This window comes from Otolemur garnettii, unplaced genomic scaffold (assembly GCF_000181295.1).
Source record: "Otolemur garnettii isolate 467f Iridium unplaced genomic scaffold, OtoGar3 scaffold00007, whole genome shotgun sequence".
In the NCBI taxonomy this organism is placed as follows: domain Eukaryota; kingdom Metazoa; phylum Chordata; class Mammalia; order Primates; family Galagidae; genus Otolemur; species Otolemur garnettii.
This window is the reverse complement of record NW_003852402.1, coordinates 26,972,704-26,995,307: the sequence shown is the minus strand read 5'-3', so window position 1 is coordinate 26,995,307 and position 22,604 is coordinate 26,972,704. Positions and strand designations below refer to the sequence as shown.

Here is a 22,604-nt window from a genome sequence, read left to right as displayed (position 1 = left end):
AGTGTCTAGCGCATTACCTCATGACAGACTATTCCCGTATGTTAATTTAATCCTTTTGTTAAATTGAAAGTTTCCTATTTATCAAACACTATGCTAAACATTTCATATGGAATTTATCACTGAATTCTCAAAAGAACCTTAGGAGGGAGTTAAAAAGTGCTAGGGAAGTACTGCTACCCATTAAAGGAGACCCTACTCTTATTCATCCAATGTTTCAGGCATAATGTCTTCCCTAGGCATCTAAACTAGAGTCGTAACATGACGGTATTATTTTAAATGCATGTTTAAAATCTCTCTGCTTTTCTTTCCTTTACAAGAACCCCACGATGACTAAAACGTATGAGGTCAATATTGGCAACTCGTGTAGAAAATGACTGTCCCAGAGAGCAACTCAGTAGGAAGGCAAAGACTAATTTAATCACACGTTAACCAGAAACTAGATTACATGAAGTTGAATCATTCTATGGAGTTGTAAATTAAAGATTACCAATAAACAGACATTTTTTAAAAACTGGCAAATGCAGGCCTGACTACTCTGGTGGGGGTGACACTGTCACTCAGCTATGTGAGGGAGCCGTTACCCGTCTCACGGTCACGGAGAAGCCTTTCCCGCAGGCCATGCAGTTCTGGACTTCATTGTCTTCAGCCCACTTTCTATTCAACGCCTGGGTATGTTTGATCTATTAAAAAAAAAATTTAATATATTATAATATTCAACATTTTGAAGAATGATAGATTATTTCTAACTTGGGGCCAGAATTATATAAAAATTTGACTACATGCCACAGGGGATAAAATCTGAAATATCAGAAATACTTTGTTCAACTTCTATTGCCAAAAGTAGCCATATTCATAAAAACACATTCAGATCCCATCTTTAATACCTGCTGACTCATACATTCTTTGGTATTCCTGAATCTTGTAATTCTTTCCCTGGACTGACAAGTCATGGATGGCATGGCTCTCTAATTAATCTCTGAGGTCTCTGGAAGAAGTTCATCTTTTACATTTAGTTACCCACAAAACCTGCAACACTGCTACACAAACGGGAGCTATTTGAAAGCACTTAGAAAATATGAGATTTGGCCAGCGTGGTGGCTCCCGCCTGTTGTCCCAGCGCTGTGGGAGGCTGAGGCGGGTGGATCACCTGTGCTCAGAGGTTCAAGACCAGCTGAAGACCTGCCTGAGGCAGAGTGAGCCAGAGTGAGACCCCATCTCTACAACAACAACAAGACACCCGGACCTTGTTATCCCAGCTACATGGGGGGCAAGAGAACACTACAGGAGGAAGAAGTAATAAAAAAAAAAAAAAAGAAAGAAAACATGAGATTTTTTAAAAGCCGAAAAGATGCCTTTCACCAAGAGGTCAATCCCAGACTAAGAAACTGCTTCGCCTCGCCAGATGACTTACCTGCAGTGACTGGTTTTCTCTGCCCAGTTCCTGGACTGCTGCAGTTGTATTGTCCAGCTTTCTTTGCAATTCTAGGACTTTGGTTTGAAGCTTTTCTATTTCACCTTCCCCCTTGAGGCATCTAGAATATATTGCAAAGAGGTCATTTTTTAAAGATCCTTCTGGAATATAGATAATGTTCTACTTCAGTAACCATAAAGATTTTACATTAATCTCAACGACAACAGAACCTCGATAGCTGACCACCTCCTCAAGCTGAGCTAGTTTTCCTAGACCACACATGCATGACACATGTACCAGCACAGTGGGCTGAGTCCCTTCTGTTCAATGCCTCTGTAGTTAACAGTCTCTTGGCTGTTTCTCATTGTTTCAAAGGTTAACATCTAAATAGCTACTTAAATATCTGCAAGACTTTATACACTTTTCTCAAGATTCTTCTATTTTAATAATGTGCACTAAGCCAATCTTCTATCACTTTCCATGGAAATAAACGAATTTTAGTAGACATGGATCACCTTTCCAGTAGTGCTCTCCTTTCATCCTGATTATTCTGAACCGTTGCTTCTAAGACTGCAATTTCACCCCGTAAGTCGTCTGTCTGTTTCTCGAGCTCACTGACTCTACGCTGGCTCGATTGCCACTCCTTCTTCACAGTGCCTAAATTTTCATTTAATGCTGTAACCTGCATGGTAAGTTTAGCCTCACTTTCTTCATGCTTCTTCATTCCTGCTTCTTTTTCCTTTATTTCAGAATGCTGAAGAAAACAAAACAAAAAGAAAAATGGAGGAGGGGGTAGCTATTACAAAAGTAGTTTAAAATAAAGTGCTTTACTGAAAATATTGGCAATATAAATAATATTGCTTCTTCTGTAAGGGAAGCAGGAGACTATAATTCATTACATACTAACAAAACTGATTCCATAAACATCTGTGTGCTATAAACTGGCTCAAAGGCCAGAACGCAGACATGATGGTTAGCAAACCTCTTATAAGATCCAGCTAAAGTGACATGACTTTAGATGTTTCTCTTTTTCAACAGAGTAGGAAAAACACACATGGTTAGGCATCGCAAGGTGCCCTGGAGGCAACGCTGGCATTTCCTTCTTTCTCTCAACTCCACACACATCCTTTTCTCTATCAACCTTCCACAAAACACTACAAAGCCTTCAAATCACTGTTTCTTAAAACTCTATCTCTTCACCTAAGACATTTAGCGGTCAAGTTATCCGAGGATAGTTGGATTTAATTCAATAGAGGAAAGCCAGCTGCTTCCCACTTGGCATGCACAATTTAGGGAAGGAAGAGTAGACACTGGTCATCGTCATTCCAAACTCAAGTTTCCGCTCTCCCTTCTCAACATTCCCTTTGACCAAACCAATGAGTTTAACACACCAGCGTTCCCATCACTTACTTCAGGCTACCCAGTTGTGGGTTGGTGTCTGGCACTAAAAATGTTTTTTAAAAACTATATTTCAGTTGGATTTTCACTTACACAAACCAACATATGATGACACAGTAAAACATTTCCCATCACATGTCAACTATTTAAACAAATTAGATTGCCTTTCTTAATAACTAAAGTATTAGGCAAGCATTTCAATCACCCTCCTGCTGGATGGATTTAAAGCTCACTCCCCACCATCAACTTACTGACCAGTTTGGCTTCTTTCTCAGTAAATTCTTTCTTCAGCTCATCTTCTTCCTTTTTCACCTGCTCTTTTAAGATCTGCTGGTTTCTCTTCTCCTGTTCAAGAGCTGCCTTCAGGGAATCTACTTTTCCTTGAAGTTCTAATTTCTGCTGAATCAAAAGCTGTTTGGCATCCTTAAGATTCGATATCTCCTATTGAAAAAGGAGGGCCAAAAATAAATCATCCTTCATAGTAAATACAGAGGGTACCGAAAAAGTAGATGCACATTTTAAGAAAGGAAAAACCCACATTAAATTTGTAATACTCAAGCCACATTGGACTTTTGAAATTACAGGAGGTGTTCACTGTGACTTGGGCTCGTCTATTGTTATGTGTAGGGTATAACGAAATTTCAATACAGGTTTCTCTTTTCTTAGAATGTCTATACATTTTTTGGCACCCTTTGCATTTCAAAATGCAGCTGACATTTTGAAATTGCAATTTATCACAAGGGGTTACGTTTTACTCACTTCCCTTACGAGATTCCCAAAGCTTGCTATTTCAAACAACTGTTTAAAAAGATCCAGTATTATTCACTTCCTACGCAACAGCTATCTAATTGAGATGGTACCTGGTTTGCATATGTTTTTATTATATTAGTTGGAAAAAAAACAAACTCTACCCCCTCCTTGCCCTCTTGTCACTTAGCAAAGATTTACTGGTCATCATTTGGTCATCACACACGGTGTTAGGTTCCGGGGATCTCATGGAAAGATGAATCACATTCAGCCCCTCCTTTAAAAAAGCCACCCTCCAGAGGAACAGAAAGTTATAATGAGATAATTAATTATAAACAAATGGTAACTACACTGACAAACATGAAAGGTATTATTAGAGCTCTCAAGAGAGAATCTAACCTTTCTCTAAGAACATGAATGGCATTTTACAAAGCAAATGATAAACGGGTTTCTTCAACTGGCACCCTGTTTATGCTTATAACAGATAGAATGTTGAAAACAAGAGATTAGATAAAAATTTAAAACAAAACCCCCCAAACCCAAGAGATTATCAAGGGTTTTAGGAAGAAAAACAGGTGAATAAATAGAATCCCTTAAAACCTAATTCTAAACTCTTACATATTTTAAAATTTACTATCTACAAACATAATTTTCAATTAACTCACTCGATTATTATTTCACTGAAATCTAAACTCTTAGGGATGCTTTGCTTTATTATGTAATCTAAAAATAAAAGTAACATAGTTTCATATATAAACATATGCAATACAAGAGCACTCTGGCAAGAGTATTTGTCAAAAATGAAACAATTTGCCTAGCATATAGCAGGTACTCAATATATATACACAGATATATATTGTAACTGAAGAAAATAATGTAACACAGTAGACAGGAAAAATAATTATCTTTTTTTCCTAATTTTATTGCCAAAAATAATTATCTTAACATAATTATCTTAATTATCTGAATAATTATCTTAACATACCATCTTGTAAATAATTATCTTAACATACCTTTATGCTTTCTTGTTTATGGGACTTGAGTTCTTCAATTAGTTTGGTGATTTCTTTTTCTTGTCTACACTTAATTTCCTCTGTCTCTGCCAATTTGGATTTTTCATTTACTAGTTCTTTTTCTTTCAGTGACTGCAGAGAAATAATTATTTATTAAAAAATAATTTTAAAGCAGATACTTAAGTGAAAATTAGTATAATAAGAATGACTGCAACTATTTATAACTCTGGGTCTTCCCCTTTGCCATGTAAGTTAATTGAGCAAATTACTTATTCTCTTTGCCTCTGTGTTTCCTTATTTGTGCAGTGTGAACAATAATAATAAGATCGTCATACAGATGAAACAGTTAATATCATACAATGAAGAGTGCCCAGCCAGAATAAGAATATTATAAAATTTAGCCAAACTACTGTTCTTATTCCTGCAACTCCCATTTTATTAGTATCAATACATTTATATAAGGTACCTAGCTAGGAGCATGCTATATGACTACATTCAATCTCTATCATAAGTATATTTTTTTCATCTCCATTTTATAGGTGAAGGAACAAAGGTTTAAGAGTAGTAATCCCATTAGCGATAGAGCCAAAACTAAAATAAGATCTAAAGCCCTTCCAGTTAAACACCTATAAACCATAGTCCTATCAGAATCTTCTAAATTTGAAGCACAAATTACAAATTTTATTTCATCTTCAACATCCTCACCCTCAAAAAAATCCCAAATATTTTTAAAATTTGAACTGGCTCAAAATATACATTAATTTCAGGAATTGAACAATACAGGATATACCAAGAACTGTAGGAATTATACACTTCAGCTGATAGAAATATAACCACAAAACAAAAAATAAAATGTTTCTTAGAATCTGAATTCCTCTTCCTTATAGAATTTAAATTGATTTTTTTAAAACGTGGTGGTCATTTAAACCAATGTTTTCAACTTTTTAACTTAGCATCATTTACATAAAAACATAATTCTACTTCCCCTTAATTTTAAGAATTCTTAACAAACTTCAGAATTGTTTCTTTTACTATCTCATTCACACATCTAAGATAACATGCTATATGAAAAATTGTTGAGGGGCTATAATATCTATTCTTAAATACCCAAGGGTCTTGCTGTGAAAAATAGATTTGTTCATAAAAGTAAAAAAGAGCAGTAAGAAAAATGGGTCCACATGAAAGGAGGTTATTAAGAAGTACTACGTAGCTTTAAAATTCCAGTAATCACAAGTGTTGTATCAGAAACTATACGTATGAAAGAGCTATTGAAAATAAAGGTGGTACTTGTATTGGATAAGAGGTTTGATTAGGTGATCGCTAAGACCATTGCAACTTTAGGATTTTAACCCTAAGTCAGAAATACCTTTTCTTTTTGAATATCCTGTAGTGCTTTACACTGCTCCTTTAATCGCTGCTCTTTCTTTGCTGAATCCTGCTCCAACGCTGCCTTCGCAGTCTTTAATTCTTGGATCAATTTATTTTGGTTTCCAATTTGATTTCTGTTTGAAATCAGGTCTTCCTGCGCCAGAGAAAGCTTCTCTTCTACAGACTTAGAAAAACAATTTCCCCAAATTACTATATGTCATTTTTAAGCAAATTTCAATAGATACATAAGTTAAAGATCAGCATTGTAGAAAGCAATATACTATAAAAAAACAGCATGATAGGCCCTTCAATAGGATCATGTAAAAGAGAAAAGGTTCTGAATATTAATTCTCTTGCCTCATAATAATAAGCTGAAGCAATTCCAGTATCTTTACAAATAACCTACTTACTAATAAATATTTAAAATATTTAGTGAATGTTGATCACATCTTTAACACTGGCTAGCTGATGGGAAGGAATATCATAATAGTCGGACCGTATCAAACACACTCTGAGACCGTATATACAGTGAAAGCGAAGTCACGGGAGAGAGGAAAGGAAATAATTTTATAACAGGTGCAATTAAATGTCATATGACGTATACACATGCATTCTCTAGGAGCTGTGATACCCCTTGCCACACTAAAAATTTTAGTAAATAGGAAGTGTTTTTGTCTTAGAGAAAAAGAAAAACTTTATTTCATAGCTTCCAATTCAATCAAGTGAACTACCAGAAGAAACCCAGGCAAACTTCTGAGGCTCTACCTTGAGAGCACCGTCATCTCATCCTCTTAACTTTCCATCTCCGTGGTAGAAAGTGGGATTACCAGTTAGTAAAGCCATATTGACTGTTTCAACCGTTTGAAGGTTGGAGAAAAGGCAAGCTTTTTGTAACTATTAGGCTTCATTTTGGAGGTAGATATGGTCACAGGTAATGAGAAAGGCAGGAACCCTGCCACCCCCAGCGGCTAGTGCTAAGAATCAGCAGGGACTGAGGTCCAACCAATGCTCTCCCAGCAGATCCAGCAGAAGCTCATCTTTCTCATTCTGGAGACGCAGCTCCTTTGAAATGGAGGCAAAAAATGTAATGTAGGAGAGGAACCCTGCTGGCTAGTCTGTTCTATAGTTAAAATAGTCAATTAAAAAAGGTGAAAAATAAATAAAAGAAAAGATTCTTATTTATAAGGATTCTTAAGTGTCCTTGAAAAAAGTAAGTTTATTCACTACCAATAACCCAGTTCAGAAGTCTTTTGGAAAAAAAAAAATTCAATTATCTATGATTGCCAATAGAACATTAAACCCTATGAGGCCTATTTTTTTTGTTTTCTAGGGAAAACCTAAATCATCCAGTTCTTTACCGATCGGGGAGCTCGCCATTAATTGAGCACACTGCTAAGGTAGCTGAGGAGGGTAAGATGGTCCTTGAGGGATCTGACAGCTTAGCCTCAGAACAGCACAGGCACCTGTAACCGGGAAGCTGCGCTGGGGAGTGGAGCCCATGCTGCGCGCCAGACATATAGGAAGACACTGAGCCTGAGACTCTCTGCAGAATGCGGCTCTCAGAAGGCTCCACAGTGCATGAGGGAAATGACTGGTGTGTCACAGGAGAGAGAGAGATTTTTACATAAAAAGAAAAAAAATTGACCAAGTCTTATGTGCATGACCAAACGTTCAGGAATACCAAGGCTAGAGCCCGGGAAGCAGAAGGACCCTAACCTCTCACTGTGAGATTTCTAAAATGCCCCTGGTGTAAGTAACAACCTATAAAGGATTAAACTCTCAAAACTCAGTGACTAATTTATTTAAGCAAGCTCAAAATCGGACTGCCTCATGAAGTCTTTTCTGAAAATACCAAGCTATATTGCTCTCCCCTATACCTGAACATTCCTCTATGTCACTCGGTGGTATGCTGTCATGCATTTTTAAATATTCCTTTGTCTCTCTTGTTGTATAACATGTTATTTCATCACCTCAGCACCTCTTCCCTTGGAGAACACCCTCTCCCACTTCATGGTTTTGTTGGAATTATTTTTAACCCGTTAACTTCCCTTGGAATAGACAAATTCCCTAAGTGGATCATCTACCAACCTTGACTGTTATTGTGTCAATCACATTATCCTACTTGAGCAAAAAACAATCTCTACAGAGTTCTGTGATGGCCATTTTCTTTCTATCTAGTCAAGCACGTTTTTCCATTCTTCTTTCACAATAAAACCTTTACAATTTTAGTCATTACTTTTTCTTGATGTCTGACGAATTACATAAGGGATTTGTTTTAATTCTAACCTTATTATCTTAGCATTTTCACTTTGCCCAAGGTATAAAACTTACAGTTAAATTCTACTTCTTACCATTTGTGAGTAACAAAGGACAGTACAGGGCATGGCCAATTTGAAATATCCAGTCAACAAACTCAAGTATTTCCTAAATGATCCAGCAGATGGGGCTAAAGACCCAGATCAGGCCAAACTGTCTTCCATTCTACTGGCGTCTGGGTACACCTTGCCAGCCACAGTGTACTCTCAACCCATGGTACACAGCCTTGGCTCACGACTGTGTCATGTTGCAAGGTTCTCAAGCTCTCTCCTTCTCTCATATACAAAAAGATCATAAAACATCACTGAAGCATAAGAATAATGATGATTGATATGAAATCATCTTTTCATCTGGCCTATAAATTTCATTTGAACTTGCCCAGCAAAGTAACTCCCTTCACTGCCTTTAGGTTAAATCCAAACTCCTCCACAAACATGCCCTGCTTTTCAACAGGGTCATAAAGAAAAAAATGATAACCTAAAAGTGATTTATTTTTCTTAATAACAAGTTTTGCTAATGTTGGTATCAATAGAGAGAGAAAGAGAGAGAGATGTCCATCATATTGGCACTATGAAAACAGTCTCACCCAATTTCCTATTTCTTTGTCAAATACTTAATCATCATTGATTCCTTCCCTTCCAGCCTGGTACATATCCAGCTCTTTTGTTTGTTTCATCTTCTCTCGCTCCAATTAACACTGTCTATTCCATTCTCTTTAATTTTCATCTCAGTTCTAACCAATTTAGACCTTAATTACTAGAAGTTCTGGAGAAAGAGAGAGGACCTCTTAGCTAACCTTCCCACTGCTAGTCCATCCCGAGTCTGATCCGAGCTATCTGTAAACCACCACCAGGTTGTTTTCTAAAATACTATTTTCTTTCTCACTCCTCTGCTTAGACTCTTCTCTTTTCCCCCTAAACACAGCATGTAATCTTTTTAGCTAGGCATTTAAGATAACTTCACAATTTGGAGCCAACCTTTTTAACCTAATGCCAAACATAAACTAGCACACTCTAGCAAGACAATTAATAACTGTCTCCTGGCTTTGGCCCTTCTCCCTAAGCGAAATGACCAATTTCTCAAAACTCTGTGAATTCAAATTCTACATATCTTCAGGATCTAGTCAAGTCTTACCTCTTCATAAAGTTTCCCTACAACAGCCTACAAACAAAATACATATATAATACATAAACAAAAGAATTTTCAACAGAATTTTGTAGGCAATACTACACTCACTGTAAATTAAATAAAAAAAAATAAAAATCCCAAACATAGGAAAGAAACATAAAGCATATTATCTGAATGTGACCAAAAAAAAAAAAAAAAAAGGAGAGAGAACTGGCTGCTCCTCTGTGAGAGCACATAACTATTTAAATCGATACCTTAATGTTACACTAAAATTGCTTACCCTTTTTCCATAGCATTCATTTTAATAAACATGATATTTTATCTAATCGAATAGTTTTGCAAAAAGAAAATTTTCCTATACATTGTTATGTAATTATAGTGAAGTTTATTTTGAGCTCTAATTCCTAATTTTACTCATACTCCCACTAATCTAAAGAAGTTAACAAATATATAAAACAGCATTGTCTGACAAGCGACAGTAAAATTGCTTGCATTTTTCACGAGTGGTTTACATTTACGACTCCTTGTATTTTCTAATAGTCACCCATCTTTAAAGGTATTTCCACATAAAGAAAGCAAAATCCTTAGATAAGCTAACAGTATAAAGATAACATATATCCAAGTTATTTTATTATACATATGTCATTTTTAAATGCCCACATTGATGTACATCATTATTTTGTTGTAACAAAACTTCTTAAAAGTGTATTAACATAAAAATGATTTAATTTAAAACAAGTATAAAATTCCACAAATATTAATATTCCTTTGCCTATTTGGGCTCAAAGGAATTATTTAATGAATGTCTGTTTTTTGTTTTTGTTTTTGTTTTTTTGAGACAGAGCATCAAGCTATCCCCTTGGGTAGAGTGCTGTGGCATCACAGCTCACAGCAACCTCCAACTCCTGGGCTCAAGCGAGTCTCCTACCTCAGCCTCCCAAGCAGCTGGGACCATAGATGCCTGCCACAACGCCCGGCTATTTTTTGGTTGCAGCTGTCATTGTTGTTTTGGCGGGCCCAGGCTGTATTTGAACCCGCCACCTTGGGTGTACATGGCTGGCGCCTTAGCCACTTGAGCCACAAGCACGGAGCCGAATATGTGTTTTAATATAAACAACTTACTAAGTCTTTGTAGTATGATATAGTTTACTGTACCTTAAGATCTTGTCTTGTGGCTAGAAGTTCAGATTCTTTCCCATAGAAATCAGATTGAAGCTGTTTTAGGTTTTCCTGACTTTTTTCATAGCTATTTTGTAACACCGATATTTTCTCTTTCTCTGCTGCAAGTTCCTGGGCTGCCTGTGTTGATTGCTGCTGTAGTTTATTCTCAAGCTCTGTCTGAAACATACAGTAGTTCTTTAAAACAGTATGCATGCCAAAAACCAGCTACAAATACAAAATGAAATTCAGACACCTAAGAAAATTCCTGAGAATGAGCTGAGCTGCATTTATGCCCTAATATTCTCCTTCCACAAAGAGTAACTTACCTTGTAAAGTCAGACAGTTACCAAATCCAATAAGTCTCCATTTAAAAACCATAAAGTGCAAAAGCAAATAAAGAAAAAAAGCAAGGCACTGGGAAGTACTAGATTCATCAGGTCTCAGGAGATGAGTACAAACTACATTCTGATGGAGGGCGCAGTGCTAGATGCCTTGGGTGATATAACTTCAAGGCTGAGCTAAGGAAACCGCTACACGAAAGAAATTAAGATGCCATTACTGTGTTGAGGTTTATAGTTTCTACTCTTGCAAATTCAAGAGTAAGTCAGGAAATTTCTATAGGTCATCTTTATCAATACCAAGACAGAAAAAGAAAAATCTCACAGTAGTAACTTCTCTAAACCTTTAACCTCTTTAGTCTTTAAGAAAATTCAGGAGATGTGCACAAATTATGACATAATTAAAATGTATGTATAGTATGAAATATAAGTACTTGGCTTTTAAACAAAAGACTGCTTCAATGAAACTGTGATTGAGGTCATCAGTGAACTTCACGTTCCAAAATCCAATATTCGTCTGACCTGTGTGCACATCTTACTTGCTCTCTCAGCAGTACTTGGTATAGTTGATTATATCCCCTTCTAGAAACATCTTCCTCAACCTGGTACCTTATGTTTTAGGTTCTCTTCCTACGTGAATGGTTACTACTTATCCAGATATTGTACTGGCTCCTTTTCTTCTGCTAGATCTCTTAACATTGTAACATCCCCAAGTTCCACTGCTGACCTCTGGTAGACTCTCGGTTTTAAACATCTTTTATTTACAAATGATTCCCACATGTATGTCTCTAACTGCAACCCCTCCACCTGAACTCTGGGCTCTTACATCCGAGTACCTTCCTGACACCTCCACTTGAATAACTGACACATACCCTGCTCTGAACAGCACTCTTAGTTCCTGACAGCAACCTTGCACGTGAAAGGCGCTGTTTCTCCTGATGAGTGGCATCACCAAGTACCTGTGTGTACAAAGCCTCTTCATTGCCTTTCACCGTCTCATCTACCACAAGTTTTGATGACTAAATTTCCAAAATTACATATTCATAAATTATTCACTTCCAATACTTCAGTTTGTGGCATCACGATGCCTGGTCTCATTATTGGAAGAGTTTTTCAAATGCCTTCGCTGCTTGATCCTTTATTTCCTGTTAGTCAAACCCCACCATTCTCTGTTCAAAATTCTCCAACAGGTTCCAGTTGTTCTCAGAACAAAATATATTATTCTTGGGCATCTCATAATCTACAAATGTACAGACCGTGTATAAACAATCTGATCCCTCTTACTTCTCTGAGATCACCTCTAATCACTTTTCCCCTCTCCCACTACCTTTAACACATGTTGTCTTTTGTTTCTGGAAAATACCAAGCTTGTTCTGAAGTCATTACACTAGCTGTCCCCTGACCTTTGTATGGATAGCTCTTGTAATCAAGGTATCAACTCATATGTCATGTATGTAGTCTATATATTGTGTGAGAGTATTTGGGAGCCACGGATCAGACATCCAGCAAACATGCTGTAAGTCAACAGTCTTTGCCCCAACTTCATTCAAACCCTAGTGTGGAAATATAGAACAAACAGGATGTGGCCTCTTACTCTCATGTAGCTTATAATTTAATGGGGAAGCAAGTAAGTAAAAAAAAGAAAACCATATTATATAAAGAAGAATGAAATAAAAATAGAAATAGAATAAAAATGGGGACTTAGAAGAACTTTGATTGGCTTCCTAAAGGAACTAGAATTTGAACTGGGCCTTTAATGATTAGCATAATTTTGAAAGGTTTTATAAAAACAGGAAATCAGACATCTCCAGGAGAGGAACAGTATTAGCCAAATTTTCAAAAGTACCTTTACAGAAGATCAACTGTTGGAGAGTGTGGTAACTAGAGAAGCAAGAGGAGTTGAGGCTGAAGAACTGAATGAAGTTAGGTCACAGGAGATAGTGTATAGCCGTTTCCGCTTTTACTCACTGGAGGACTAAAGGTTTTCAAGAATCTAGAAATGTGATCAGATCCATTTCAGAGTAAAAACTAATCAGTTTGTGAAAGATAAATAGTAGCTGGTCAATTTTCCTGTGTTCTCCTTTGGAACTTGAAGTTTTCCATTGTTAAAGATATTGTCAAACTTTGCATTTATCCATTTTGTTGTTTGTTTTAACTTTCCACTAATGGATTTGAGTTCCTCTGAGTCAAAGAACTGACTTTTTTTTTTTTGCAATAAGCTTTTCTTGTTTTCTTAAATGAATGAATGAATCCATCTCTAACAGTAAAGACAGTGGAGACCCAAATATGAGCCCAAAGAGCCCAGTAATGTGGTTATTATTGGGATTTTGCAGAGAGCTTTGCCATAACAGTAACTAAACAGAAAGAAAGCAAGACAGTGAGAAAATGTTGAAGAAGTAGTGTTCTTAAAAAGAAAAGCTGCGAGTGAGTTATGGCCTTCGACACAACAAGGGCGTCCAGGAACATGAACTGCAGGAAGAACTCTCTGAGAAGGAGATGGCATGGGCTGTGATGGGATCACGGTGGGACATCAGTCCGGCAGTCAGCACCTGCTTGCTATCAGTCTGTGTTCTCACCCTCTGCATCCATCCCATCTTCTCACCTCCAGTGCCACAGCTTTAGTACAAGCTTTTTTTTTTCTTATCTGGGATACTACAGAAGTCTCTTAATTAATGTCCCAGGCTTTTCTATCACCAATCTATCACTCATTCACTGAAGAAGTATTAATAGGCACCTATTTTATTGCATGGCACAATTCCAGATGCTGGACAAAGAGCTGTGAGGGGAGGGGAGATTCAATGGAAGGAGGGTAAACAGTGAGACCATTCCTATGGTTCATTCTGCAAGGGTACATGTCAAACCTATTAAGTATAGAGTATACATGTCTTAACACAGTAAGTAAATGAGGTGAAGGCTATATTAACCAGTTTGATGTAACCATTCCTTATTGTAAATAAAATCAGTACATTGTACCCCACAAAGGCATCAATGTATACATGATCTATGTGTTTATGACTTAATTAAAAAAAAATTAAACATAGGATGTGCTCATGGAGCTTATACTTGAGTGAGCAAAGAAACTAAACAGGGTGATGTGAAAGATGCATTTCTACTAAAGGTCGAGTGATCTAAGAAGCACGTACACAGACTCTGAGATGACAGAAGAGCCAACAACTGTTTGGCTTCCACACTGCACTGGCCATAATACTAAGAATTTTAAACACATTATCTCAATGTTTACAAAAACTCTATGACCCCATTTTATTGAGCTCAGAAAGCTGAATTATTTCTCTGGGACCATGAAGCTAACGGTATTCTACAAAATTTAAATGCAGACCTGCCGGCTGTTCAATCTATCTTCTTTTCGTGATGCTACACTACTCAACAAAACTGAACTGTTCTTACCTTACAATGATTCTCCAGTTACTCTAAATTCCATGTCTAATTTACAAAGACTGGGCATGTATCCAGCACTCTCTGAAACAACGTTGAGAAGTGTACTCCCTATTCTAGCAGCCACATACTAAGATAAAAGTGAACTACCAGTATTTCCTCTAAATCTTATAATACTTTCGGGGATCACCTAGCAAAGCTGTGCAAAGAACAATCGTTCCTCAATATCCTTGGGAGACTGGCTCTAGGATACCTCCTCCCATATCAAAATCTAAGAATGCTGAAGTCCCTATAAAATGGCATAGTATTTTCATATAAGTTGTGTACATCCTCCCACATGCTTTAAATCATCTCTAGATTACTTACAATCCCTAATACAATGCAAATACCATGTAAATATAGTTGTTATATTTTTAAATTTGTATTGTTTTTATTGTTACTTTTTTTTTGAGACACAGTCTCATTCTGTCACCCTTGGTAGACTGTTGCAGCATCACAGCTCACAGCAACCTCAACCTCTTGAGCTCAAGTGATCCTCTTGCCTCAGTCTCCCAAGTAGCTGAGACTATAGCATCCACCCACTGTGCCTGGCTATTTTTAGAGGTGGGGTCTTGCTCTTGCTCAGGCTGGTTTTGAACTTCTGAGCTCAAGCAATCCACCGTGTGGGCCTCCCAGAATGCTAAGATTACAGGCGTGAGCCACCTCGCCTGGCAATATTTTTACTTTTTATTGTTCCCTCTAACCCGAGTATCTTTCATCCCAATTGCAGATTCTGAAGCTGCAAAAATGAAGGGATAATTATATAGGCAATAAATATTAATCATAATATTTTAATCATGAAATATCTCTGAAAGAAATGTTATTGCACCTTATAATTTAATAAAAGAAAATGTGCTAAAATACTTGTGTTTTTTGTTTCACTATATTTTGATATCATAAAATTGAAAATCTCAGAAATATTTGGATGCAAGTAAATTGTGAAAAAAATGACCTTAAGATACCAAAGTATGCAAAATAATATGCACAGTGATAATTACATGCTGACTTTTGGTTATATATAACACAAACAAAAGAATAGGCCAATCTGTCTACTCTTGCTGTATTATTAGAAAACTACTCTTTTATAAAGTAGCATAGTAACAGTTCCCAAAACACTAGTCAACATAAAATATATATTTGTGGCTGTTTCCATTTATATTCTTTTAACTCCAGTAGTATGACACCCAACTCTTAATGGCATGACATTTATTCTACATATTAAGGACTCTACTGCTCTCTTCTCCAGGGACTAATTACTATGCACATATCAATGGTGGGGACGGAAGTTGTTTTATTCAAATATTTTATATTAAGTACAATCTACTTTTACCAACTCTTGGTCTGGACAAAGATTAAAACATAATCAGTAACAAAAAAGAATGCCCAATAATAAATTAAAATAGGTTGAAAATGGAAACCATTATAACTTAAAATATTAAACAATTATAAGTACATAAAACCTGACTCTATTGGATATTTTTAATATATCCCAATTGTGATTATTTTCCCTTAATAAGGATGATTTATTATCTGACAACATGCTTATAATAAATGGAAATTCAGACTTAGATATTTCATCATATAATCAAATGCTTTCATATATTTAACTTAGAGTAATTTTTAGCTTATCCTAAATTTTCTATGTTGTAATTCACCTTTGTTAATCATATTATTATTTTAATTACCTTGTGTGAAACAGCAGTTTTGACTTCTCCCTGGAGGGCTTCAATTTGCTTTTTCCTCTGTTCAGTCAATTGCTTGAGCTCATTTATGTTGCCTTGAAGTTGTTGCTCTTCTTTTTCCTTCTGTTTTAAAGTATTCTGGGCCTGTGAGATTTGTTCTTGCTTTGAATTGAGTTCCAATTTCAACTGATTAGAAGCCTAAAAAAAATTAAAATCTCCTTAGCATTCATGTATTCATTCCCAAGACATCTACTGAGTGCAAGATGCCAGGCAGTACTCCAGGAAGGAACTACCAAGGCTGTCAGCCACAAATAATTAGTAGTTAACAAAAAAGGAAAATCCCTGCCCTCATACTCCTTTCAGAATTGACACCATTCGCTATTAGATGCTGGATTCATTTTCATTATTTAATTCTATCTTCCTTTTCAACTTAATCACTGTACGTTTAGATGGAGTTTCTGAATGAACTAGACTAGTATTCCCTTGTATCCCAGCACATAGGAATGTCAACATCAGGGTCTGTGCTGGATGTCTACTGTCTTTCAGAATATTCTCAAATGCTACTCAGCCTACTGGCCACAGTTAATCAGAAAAAACAGCTCTATATTGACTATCATAAAACTGAAACCACTTTTGGGAAATAAATTAAGTATATGTATGATGACCTGAAGTACATTGCATTAGTTACCTCATTTAAAGATCTGGGACTTATTTTGCAATTTGAATAGATACTTCTGTTCAAAATTAGACATCATACAGAAGTCACAATGAGGATCCTCTCAGAATAAACCATTACCATCTCTTACCTCTCCAGCCAAAGTCATGTTTTCATGTTTCTGCATACCACACCACATTAAGAATCTAGCATTACATTTAACCACACTCAAAGTTACTTTTGAAAAAGTTTCAGTTTTAGACATAGATCTCTCAGCTTATCCACAATGCATAACAAAATATTTTTATGTAAAACAGGAATCAGAGTGACAGAGGATTATGTTCTGAAAACCGGTAGTAAATAGTAACTGGAGTATGAGCATTTACTTAGTTACAGTGTTCCAAATACTTTAAATATATGAACCCATTTATTGAACTCTATGACATAGATTCTATCATTAGCCCCATTTTATCACTGAGGAAACTGAAGCACAGAGATTAAGTAATCTGTCTAAAACAAAACAAAATGGCATAGTGAATAGATGGCACAGCCAGGGTACACTGTATTTGGCTGTGTATAATATGCTCCCACGGACAGTGTGCTTCCAGGTACGATTCTGGCCCAAACTTTCAGGAAAAAATCTTTCATTTTAATTTTTTAATTCAAATGTGTATTTGTTTATATATAGGTACCTGCTTTTTGTATCATAGAGGAATTTTGTAAAAATATCAGCTAGATTGCTAGCTCGGACTAAAGGGTACAAAGAGAAACGCCGTTTCTCACTGGCTGAAAATGCTTTCCTTGCAAGTCTGTCAGACGTTCAACAAAACTGATGATCATCTTCTGGGGTATTATTTTGCATATGGATATCGTTACTGCTTCCTAGAGTTTTAATGCATAAGCATAAATAAAAGAATTTAAAACATTTATATAGATATGGGATTGGTAGTATCCAGATATTAGCACATCATTATTTTCCCTCACAAATTAGGGGGAGACAGTATGCATTCTACACAGCAAAATGTGGTAAATTTGAATAATCTCAATTCAGAGTTTGGGCGTAAGCCAATATACTTTTGCACTTTACGTGGCTGGCATCTACAGCACAAGAGTCTTCTTTTAATCACCAACCAGAATGCAATCATGTAGAATTCTTGTCCGGACTATATCTGCAGCTTTATCAAATCAGATTTTCTGCTTTGATAAAGTTGCATGGCTGGACTCTAGCTACTAACAGGTCCATCTTTAGAGAGTAACAACCATATATTACACTCTTTATTCATTTGCTTGTATGCTGTATTAACAAAACGTTAACCGCAGAAAAACCTCTTGGTTGATACACAACCATTATCAAAGATAGCATTAATATAATGTCCAGGAAATAAAGAGCCAAAGAAAGGTCATTTCTATGGAAAGCCAGAAAGACTGCTTTCAACCATAATAATGTTCCTTATCCTAGATAATCAAATTATAACTGTAGCTAGCTGGCTAGATTTTCTTTTTTCATTATATTCCTTTATTTAAGCCTTTCATTAAAAACTAGCTTAAATCTTTTTAATAGTAGGTTGAACACGAATAACAATTTTAAGCTATGTATATGATTCATTCCATTTCAGAGAAATACACCTTCCTCCGACATATCGGTGTGATAATATTTTGAAGATATAAAGGCCTCTGCTTTGCATATTAGTGTTACTAAAAAAAGAAATCGTACCTCCTTCTCTTTTTCAAGTGCTTTTTTCAGTTCATTCTGTTCCTTTAGTGTATTTTCTCTTTGCACTTGAAGTTGATGCTTTAATTCTTTGCAAGTTTTTTCCTTTAAAAAAAAAAAAAAAGACAACTACATTCCACAGAAAATATTTGTAAAAACTTTAAGAAGTTTGGTTTCTAAGCTACACACAAGAAGATAAACTAAAATTGTGCATGAACTAAGAAAGATAAAATCAGACATTTCAATGAAAATACAAGGGGAAGGGCAGCAAAATGCTAAGCATTTCTATTACCAACCGTCAAAATACTAGTTTAACCAACATTAAAAATATTTAGAAAACTTCAAAACCACATTTTTATGTCATAAATTTCATTGCAATTAACTTATCATACTATTTTTAACACTGGCTTCAAGAAAATGGAAGAAACTTACAAAATATTAAAACAATAAATTAAAAAATTAATCACATATAACTTAAGAGGAAAAGTGTATAACAGCAAATGTTTTCTCCAGGCAGAAAGGAACATAAAGGTAACACACTGATATTACATATTTTTAATACTACTAAACACTTTCATTGACCCTCATATGGAGAACAGAGTTTTATTTTTGCTGCTACTGTGTGGTAATCTGGGTTCAAATATTTCTGAGACCCCATTCCCCTGTAAGCATTTCCTGAGACTCTGTTTCTTTTTCTCTACAGTTTAAATATGTTTTATGGTATGTCTAAACACAGTATTACCTGGAGTTTTAGAATATTCAATAAAGAATAAGAGAGTTCACAGTATCCAGAGTTAAAACAGTCAATAAGATTTTTCTGGTCTTTTTTTTGTTTGTTTGTTTCAGGAAAGTGAGTAAGATTTCAACTAGAATTTGCATTCTCTGTGGACATGTCCCCGAGAACAAACATGCTGTAGTCTTTGCCAATTCTAGCATGATACCAGCAACAGAGAAAGACAGCTATATTCACCTGAAAATATCCTCGGAGTCTCAAAGATACACACACACCTCTCATTATCTTGAGCTATCATGAGCAATTCCTTTCCTCATGAGAACTATTTTAAATCATTTAAATATAGTATGAAAAAGCAACAGTGAATTAAGCAGAAAAACCAGTACATTTTAGATAAAATAATCAATTCCACCCAAGAAAGTAAATGCAAACTACTAACCAAATCTAACATAGCAGCTTTGCCTTTCTGATTCTCCTTTTCAAATTCACTTTTGGAGTTTTTCAAAGAATCTGAAACTTTGGATAACTTCTCTTTCACTGTAGAAAGCTCTGTCATTAGAGCTTCTTTTTCCGTCTTCACTTTTTGTAGTTCTGTTACTGTGGTTTGAATTCTGTTATTCAACTCCTTTTGTTGCGTCTTTGCTTCTTCACTTGAACTTTCAAATTCTTTTTTCAGAATTATATTTTCTTGCTCTTGCTTTGTAAGCATTTGCTTGATATTTTCGAGGGCCTCTGATTTTTTTTGTAGGTCCAATTTTGTACTAGATACTCTAAATATTTAAAAGATAACTTTTAAAATAATACATAATTTACCAATCCTAATTGACTATTCAAAATTAATCATGAACATTGATCATATGAAAGAAAAATTTTTAATTAAAAAATGACATTAATCATAAATAATTATTGAGTTTTAAAACTTTTCTACATAGTTCATAAATAAAAATAATTTAATTTCATAAAATCATACAACTGAAAAATGCCTTTGAATATATGACCTGATATGTAGATGATTTTTCTCAAATCAAATAATCAAAACTATCTAATTAAGTGGGTCCCAATTTAATCCACTCTTGTCCACGACAATAGATACCCAAAGAAAACCCTGCATACTGTACATCCTCTAGTCTACAACAGCCAGAAAAGTTTTTCCATGTACCCTAAAGAATATTTCCAAACAGAGAACTTTTCCTCTTCCCTTGAGAACTTCAGACACATCATGTGTTTGATAGCTCTGAAACTTTAAAACATTTAAGCTCAACCCAGAAAAATGTAAAGTAAAAGAATAATGAAATATTTCATTTCAAATATAGAGAAAAGACAAATGACACATAACCATCACCTGCAAAAATCTGACATTAGCATTTACAAATGAAAAGGTAAGAAACGGAGAGAAAGAAACAAACACCATTAACTGTACAGACACAGGGAAGCATTCACATTCAAAAGCTAATTCAGGAAGAACAAACCTAGGCACAAAGTAAGTCTAAGGAAGGAAATACAGATACAAGGAGAAGTAAATGAAATAAAAATTGACAAGTAAAATCAATTAAATCAAAAGCTTTTTATAAAAGTCTGATAAAATTGATAAATCTCTAATTTGACTGATCATGAAAAAAATAAGACAAATTACTACTATTAAGAAGAAAAAGGGGACATTACTACAGATCCTACAGTATATCTAAAGTATAATTTTATGAACATTATCCTAATAAATTTCAAGTTTAGATGAAATGAATAAATTCCTTGAAAGATACAAATTATTAAAACCAACACAGGAAAAAATTAGGATATCCAAATCACTCTCTATTTGCTAAGTAAATTGAATCCCAAATGAAGCAACTCAAGAGAATTCCAGGCCCAGCTGGTTCACAGGGGAATTCCATCAAACATTTAAGAAATAAATAATATCCATCTCATACAAACTCTCTCAGAAAGAAGAAAAGGAAGAAATACTTCTCAGTTCCTCTTTAAGACCAGCATAACTCCAACACCAAAACCTGACAATGATATTAATAGACCATTACAAATGGCCCTCATGAATATGAAAAATTCTTAACAAAGTCCTATCAAATAAAAATAGCAGTATATAAAAACATGATATAGCATGACCAATTAGGATTTACACCAGGAAAACAAGGCTGGTATAATATTAGAAAAATCAATCAATGTAATTGGCCACATCAACAAAATAAAAGAGAAAACTCATATAGTCATAGCAATAGAAGCAGAATAAGGAAGTTGACAAAATTCAGTCTATATACATGATAAGAAACATTTAAAAAAATAAAACTGGGAATAGACAGGATAGTCTTCAATCTGCTAAAGGGAGTCTAGGAAAAATCTACAGCTATCTTCGAACTTAAATGAAACATTTACTATTTCCTGCCTAACGTTAGAAACAATCCATGGACGTCTACCATTACTACTTACATTCAAAATTCTACTGCAAGTTCCAGCCAACAGTACATCAAGAAAAAGACATATGAGGCCAACAGATTCAAAGGAAGAAACAAATTTGTCTATTGTCTATTTAGAAAATTTTAAAAATTCTACAAAACTACTATTAAAACTAAAAGTGAATTTAGCAAGGTTAAAGGACAGAAATCTCTCTCTCTTTATATATATATACACATACACATATATGTGTGTGTGTCAATACATAAGTGTATATATATGAAATATATATAGCATTTTTATATCAGCCATAAGCATGTGGAAATTAAGTTTTAAAAAATTCCCATTTACAATAGCACTGAAAACTATAAAATACTCAGGAATAAATTTTACAAAAGATGTGCAAGACCTCTATGTTTAAAGCAACAAAATACTGTTCAGAGAAATTAAAGAAGACCTAAGTTGTCAGGTGCAGTGGCTCATATCTGGAATCCCAGCTACATAGGAGGCTATGGTAGGAGAATCGCTTGAGGTCAAAAGTTCAAGACCAACTGGGCAACACATCAAGATCCCACTTCTATAAAAGAAAAAGATCTAAGTAGATGAATAGATGTACCACATTTGAGAATTAAAGGGTCAATACTATTAAGATGTTATTTCTCTCCAAATTGCTTTACAGTTTCAATGCAATTCCAATAAAAACCGAACAATTTTATTTGTAGAAATGGGCAAGTTAATACTAAAATGTATACAGAGGCTCGGCACCCATAGAACAGTGGTTACGGTGCCAGCCACATACACTGAAGGTGGTGGGTTAGAACCTGGCCTGGGCCAGCTAAACATTGACGACTACTGCAACAAAAAATAAATAGTCAGGCATTGTGGCAGTCACCTGTAGTCCCAGCTACTTGGGAGGCTGAGGCAAGAGAACTGCTTAAGCCCAAGAGTTTGAGGTTGCTGTGAGCTGTGATTCCACAGCACTCTGAGGGTGACATAGTGAGACTCTGTCTCATCAAAAAAAAAAAAAAAAAAGTTAAGGCAATCTTGAAAAAGTTAGAGGACTCATACCTGATGCCATAAAGCTACAGAGACTATGGCTGTCAATGGGAAAGAG

General features: G+C 35.3%; 1 protein-coding gene across 1 annotated transcript in view; it reads right to left on the bottom strand.

Moving 5' to 3' along the window:
• Positions 1-22,604, bottom strand: part of EEA1 (early endosome antigen 1) — a 131,058-nt gene that overhangs the window by 3,728 nt on the left and 104,726 nt on the right. The window contains exons 19-28 of the mRNA XM_003783355.3: positions 19,533-19,863; positions 18,364-18,465; positions 15,998-16,192; positions 10,537-10,719; positions 5,936-6,121; positions 4,570-4,701; positions 3,065-3,250; positions 1,927-2,165; positions 1,412-1,532; positions 582-680 (exon numbers count right to left, since the gene is read on the bottom strand). Of these exons, the coding sequence (XP_003783403.1) occupies positions 582-680; positions 1,412-1,532; positions 1,927-2,165; positions 3,065-3,250; positions 4,570-4,701; positions 5,936-6,121; positions 10,537-10,719; positions 15,998-16,192; positions 18,364-18,465; positions 19,533-19,863 (1,774 nt within the window). The remainder of the gene's footprint in view (positions 1-581; positions 681-1,411; positions 1,533-1,926; positions 2,166-3,064; positions 3,251-4,569; positions 4,702-5,935; positions 6,122-10,536; positions 10,720-15,997; positions 16,193-18,363; positions 18,466-19,532; positions 19,864-22,604) is intronic.